This window comes from Hyperoodon ampullatus (assembly GCF_949752795.1).
Source record: "Hyperoodon ampullatus genome assembly, chromosome: 19".
NCBI lineage: Eukaryota > Metazoa > Chordata > Mammalia > Artiodactyla > Ziphiidae > Hyperoodon > Hyperoodon ampullatus.
In genome coordinates this window covers 50,545,409-50,550,836 of record NC_136932.1, presented here as the reverse complement: position 1 = coordinate 50,550,836, position 5,428 = coordinate 50,545,409, and the positions used below count along the sequence as shown (strand labels likewise).

The window sequence follows — 5,428 nt, the reverse complement described above, 5'->3', positions numbered from 1 at the left end:
TGGAAAGAGACTGAAGTAAAGAGAAGGCTGACCTCTTCAGCAAAGGAAGTTAGGAACTTGGGGCGTAAGCAGGAGAGGGAAAAGGGAGCCTGACAAGATGATGGGGGACTGGGCCACAAGGAGGAAAGATTCTACTAAGAAAATTCCTGACCCAGGGGACCATAGGATCTGAGCAGGGATTTCTCAAATTTAATTATTTTAGGGTATCTGTGATGTCCTGTGATTTAAACTCTCTCTTTCCACCCAATTCTTCAGTATAAATCAGTTATACATACAAATGAGGGTGGGAAAAAAAAGACATTTCTGAAATTCCATCATACATGCCCAGCTGTATTTGGGGTGGGGGGAGGTTATTTCTTACCAGTTTCTGGAAGAGGAGCAGGCTTGTCTGGTAATGGTCGCCCCCTAGAGGCCACCTGGTTCATGGCACCTGCTTCCCATCAACCCCACAGGTGAGCAGCTCTTCAGGGACTCTGAAGGTGGTGGTTGTGGACTCGGTCACTGCGGTGGTCGCCCCACTTCTGGGAGGGTCAGCAGAGGGAAGGTGAGTGGTGTGGCAGAGCCCAGGGTTGGGGTCTTGATCTTGCCTCCCGGCTCTGGAGTCCTGTCTCCGGCCAGCCTGGTCCCCGATGACCTGCTGCCCACCCTCTCTGCTTTTTCTTCCCCAGGCTTGGCCTTGATGATGCAGCTGGGCCGAGAGCTGAAGACTCTGGCCCGGGACCTCAGCGTGGCACTGGTGGTGAGGAAGTGGGCTTGGCCAGCCATCCTTGCCTTAACTCTGGTCCCTGGGCTTCACCAAGTGGGGAGATGTTCTTTCTAGTTACAGTTCTTTATTTCCCTTAAAGAGCAGCTTCTGAACCCTCAAAGTGGCCCTTTGGGAAAGGACCATAGCCCAACTTCCCTGGGTCATCTAGAGCACCAGACTGGGAGGGGATCGGACCTTAAATAGCCAAGGGATCAGGGACAGTCTTGTTTTTCTTTTTACTTTATTTAAGTCAGTTTTATTGAGGTATAATTCATACAGAGTAACCTTCTCCTTGTTTGAAGTTTGATACAGTCATCTCCAGCCTTGTTACCCCACCGCAATCAAGATACAGAATATTTCTGTCACCCCAGAAAGATCCTCCGGCCCCAGACAACCACTGATCTGGTTTCTGTCCCAATAGTTTTGCCTTTTCCAGAGCTTCATAGAAAGGGATCTTTTGGCTTTTAAAGTAACTTTTTCTGCTTATGGAGTAGTTTTTTAAAAGTCTGCATGCTTCTCATAAAAGAGGGTAAAAAATAGTTAAATATAAGAGTCAAATATGTAATCGATCTCCACATCCACAGAAACCATATTAATATTTTTATATACCTCCATAGAATCTTTTTTCTCTGCATATATACATATACTTTTTTTTTCTTTTTAATTTTTATTGAGTATAGCTGCTTTTTTTTTTTTTATTAGTTTCTGCTTTATAACAAAGTGAATCAGTCATACATATACATCGGTTCCCACATCCCTTCCCTCATGCATCTCCCTCCCTCCCACCCTCCCTATCCCACCCCTCCAGGCGGTCACAAAGCACCGAGCTGATCTCCCTGTGCTCTGCGGCTGCTTCCCGCTATCTATCTACCTTACGTTTGGTAGTGTATATATGTCCATGCCTCTCTTTCGCTTTGTCACAGCTTACCCTTCCCCCTTCCCATATCCTCAAGTCCATTCTCAAGTAGGTCTGTGTCTTTATTCCCGTTTTACCCCTAGGTTCTTCATATACATATACTTTTAACCAACTTTCCAACTAAACTGTAATCTTGTTAAAAACAAAAAACACACCACCATTTCCCATGTCTTTTAATAGATGCTTTAAGAATGCCAGTTTTAGCAGCTATGTATTATTTTGTTTAATACCTATGTTACAGGGGTCAGGAAACCTTTCCTCTAAAGGACCAGGCAGTAAATACAGTTTGCCTTCCCTGTCTGTGGGTTCTGCATCCGTGGATTCAACCAACTGTGGATTTGAGCTTAGTTGGTTGAATCTGTGGATGCGGAACCCACAGATACGAAGGGCCAACTATACTACACCATCTTATTTTATTTTATTTTATTTTATTTTATTTATTTCTTGGGCTGTGCTGCGAGGCATGTGGGATCTTAGTTCCTAGACCAGGAATCGAACCTGTGCCCCCTGTAGTGGAAGGGCAGAGTCTTAACCACTGGACCACCAAGAAGTCCCTTCTCTATTTTAAATAAAACTACAGTGAACCTGGAATGGAGAGAAATATCCTTGAAATGATCACTCCTCCTAAAGTAGCCACCTTGCTATGAGTTAGGTAGATTAAATTCAGTTGAAATTTTGAAATCTAAAAAAAAAAAAACAAAAAAAACACTACAGTGAACATCCTTATACCTAAATCTCTTTACATATCTCGTATTTCCTCAAACTCCTAAAAGTATAATCAGTGAGTCAGGGACAAACATATTTTTAAATGTCTAGATATGACATTGCCAAGTTGCCAGGAAGGTTATAGTTTTTGTGCACCTACCAGCAGCATAAGGGGATTTGTTCTTCTATTCTTTTGTTCTTTCTTTTTTTTTTGGCTGCGTTGGGTCTTCGTTGCTGCGCGTGAGCTTTCTCTAGTTGCAGCAAGCAGGGGCTGCTCTTTTTTGTGGTGTGTGGGTTTCTCTTGCTGTGGAGCACGGGCTCTAGGCACGTGACCTTCAGTAGTTGCAGCACGTGGGCTCAGTAGTTGTGGCCTATGGGCCCTAGAGCGCAGGCTCATTAGTTGTGGTGCTTGGGCTTAGTTACTCTGCGGCATGTGGGATCTTCCCGGACCAGGGAGTGAACCCATGTCCCCCTGCATTGGCAGGCGGATTCCTAACCACTGCGCCGCCTGGGAAGTCCCTTTTGTTCTTATACTGGGTCCCAAGGCCTCCCTCTCCAGACTGTAGGATGTATGTGAGCACCTGCTATGTTCCAGGCTCTGGCTTAGGCAGCAGGGATTCAATGATGAACAAGCCACACCTCTGCCCAGGGGTGGGATGGGGAGCAGGGAGTAACCTCAAGCGTATGCACTGAGGTTGGCGTTGCTTACTTGAGACTAGCCTGGGCAGGGTAGAGTTGACCGGCCAAATTAGGATCCCCCTTTCTAAAACCCCTCCCACATATACACACAGATGCACACCCTGACACAAAGGGGTGGGTGCACGTGGTCTCAGGATGCCCGATGGCTGTGTTGGGGTTGTAGTGGGCCTAAGCGGACAACACTGCTTTTCCCAGACACATGCCCCGTTACCTTTTATTGGAATCAAGCCTGGGACGTTGTGGTTTAGTGGCAAGAGCTCTGCGCAAGTCAGGAGTCCAGGGTTCTGATTCCAGACCGTTGATAAATTATGGAAGCTTGGGGAAGTCATTTCCCTGTACTAGGCCTCAGCTTTCCCATCTGTAAAATGAAGCCATAGGAGCAGATGTCCTCTGTACCAGCATTACGGATCTATAAGCCTTTGATTCTTTCTGCCGCAGGTGACCAATCACATGACCCGAGACAGGGACAGCGGGCAGCTCAAACCTGCCCTGGGACGCTCCTGGAGCTTTGTGCCCAGCACCCGGCTTCTCCTGGACACCGGCCAAGGTGCAGGAGCATCAGGCAGCTGGCGCATGGCGTGTCTGACCAAATCTCCCCGTCTGGTGAGCCGGCCCCAGGGGAAAGCCAGGAATCTGGGCCCTTGAGGGTGGCTTCTGTGCCCACAGATGTCTCATCGAGGAGCTTCTGGATACCGAGACCCTGCAGCCAAAGAGGGTACCCACTTGGGCTGCTCAACTCAAAAACTCACCTTCCCCTCCTGTCTTGTTCCAGCCAACAGGTTTCCAGGAGATGGTGGACATTGGGACCTGGGGGACTCCAGTGCAGAGCCCAACATTACAGGGAGATCACACGTGACTTGCTGTTGACTGGGACAAACCCTCCTGCACAGTAACGCCTGCCGTTCACTGCCGGCAGCCCCTGGGGCTGCAGAGAAGCTCTCGGGCTGGGCAGACATCTTAGTCCTTAGCTCCTCTCTCTGGAAACACAGTGTTACTGGCTAGAGAGGATGCTACTGTGGAAGGACCCAGAAATTCATGCTGGTACCAGGTTTTCCTCCCTTGTGTCTACCACGTATGTTTCCAGAAGGTGCCGAATTCAGCGTCTTGGGCGTCTCTGAAGAGGCATGCTGGTGCCTGGACAGATAACCCTGTGCATCGCCGTACTGCACTCCATCCTAACACAGTGAACGAGTCTGAGGCCTCTAGCTTGCCTTTGCTTCCCTTCTTCTTCTTCTTTTTTTTTTTGCCTCTGTTTTTCCATCTGTAAGATGGGGCTCCCTTTCTCTTAACTCTCTCTTTGAGTTACCGGGTGGAAGTAACCTTGTAAGTGCAAAACTCTTCTTTATCTAGGTCCTGATCTTAAAAACATACAGAGGAAATTCTCTGAGCCCCAGAGCCATCCATTTTCCCCGAGGAAGGTGGTTTTTCAGTTTCCCCTAGTGAGGCCCCAAAGAATGGTTATTCCTCTTTCCGTCTTGCTCATTTGGTTTCACAAACCTGCATGCATCACCATGACCAGGTGAGACTGGGAGCTCACTGCAGTCCCAGGAATATAATTTAACAGGAAGGGAAGATGTGACCTGGTCCCCATGAATCCAGCCACTTGTTCAACGTGCATGGTGCCCTGTGAGGCCCCTCCACAGTGTTGAGTAACCAGAGGTGCTGAACCATGGCCTTGCCCATAAACAGACAGAGGAGAATTTGCACAGTAAATAGACCAGCTGGGAAAACTGATGCTGGCTTAAATAATACATGGTAAGTCTAGTCCTTTATGTAGAAATTCATTGCCGGTGGCTCCAACATGCAATATAATTACCCCTCTCTTCCTGCCAGCTGTACCACAGCCTGGTGCCCTGGTGTATGAAATAACCCCCCTGTCTGTTACGGGCACTGTGGTCATCCCTCTGCAAGCTATAACTCTGGCTGGGTGGGGAGGAGGACACGAGGGAAGGAAATAAAAGACAAAGGAGAGAAAGGATTGTTCACTGACCACAATTTTTAAAGGAAGGTTGCCTTTCTCGGTTTGAGAGCCTGTCGTGTAATTAATTAGTTGCTTGGCTGCAGGAAGAGAGGTCAGAGTTACAGGCCGAAGACATGACATTTAGAGGTGATGAACAGCAGGGATAAAAGCAAGAAGCCTGGAGGACTGGGAACAAGTGGCAGACCAGCCTGATGGTATCTGCCTGAGTGAGGACAGGCTTGGTAAGCTGTAGACTGGAGGAGGAACCCTGGCGCTGCTGCTTTCACAGGCTCCCAGATGAAACGAATCTTCAGCATCCTTACACCAGGAGCGGTTGGCGCATAATTGCAACCCTAGTAGGAAACAAAACATTAAGCTGGGACTGGCACATCCCTGTCACTTG

General features: G+C 48.2%; 1 protein-coding gene across 1 annotated transcript in view; it reads left to right on the top strand.

Moving 5' to 3' along the window:
* RAD51D (RAD51 paralog D) overlaps positions 1-3,921 on the top strand; it is a gene marked incomplete at both ends in the record, with an annotated part of 14,746 nt that extends 10,825 nt beyond the window's left edge. Inside the window, 5 exon segments of the mRNA XM_079725091.1 lie at positions 453-527; positions 529-544; positions 669-739; positions 3,504-3,668; positions 3,838-3,921. Of these exon segments, the coding sequence (XP_079581217.1) occupies positions 453-527; positions 529-544; positions 669-739; positions 3,504-3,668; positions 3,838-3,921 (411 nt within the window).
* Positions 3,922-5,428: the final 1,507 nt, after the last annotated feature.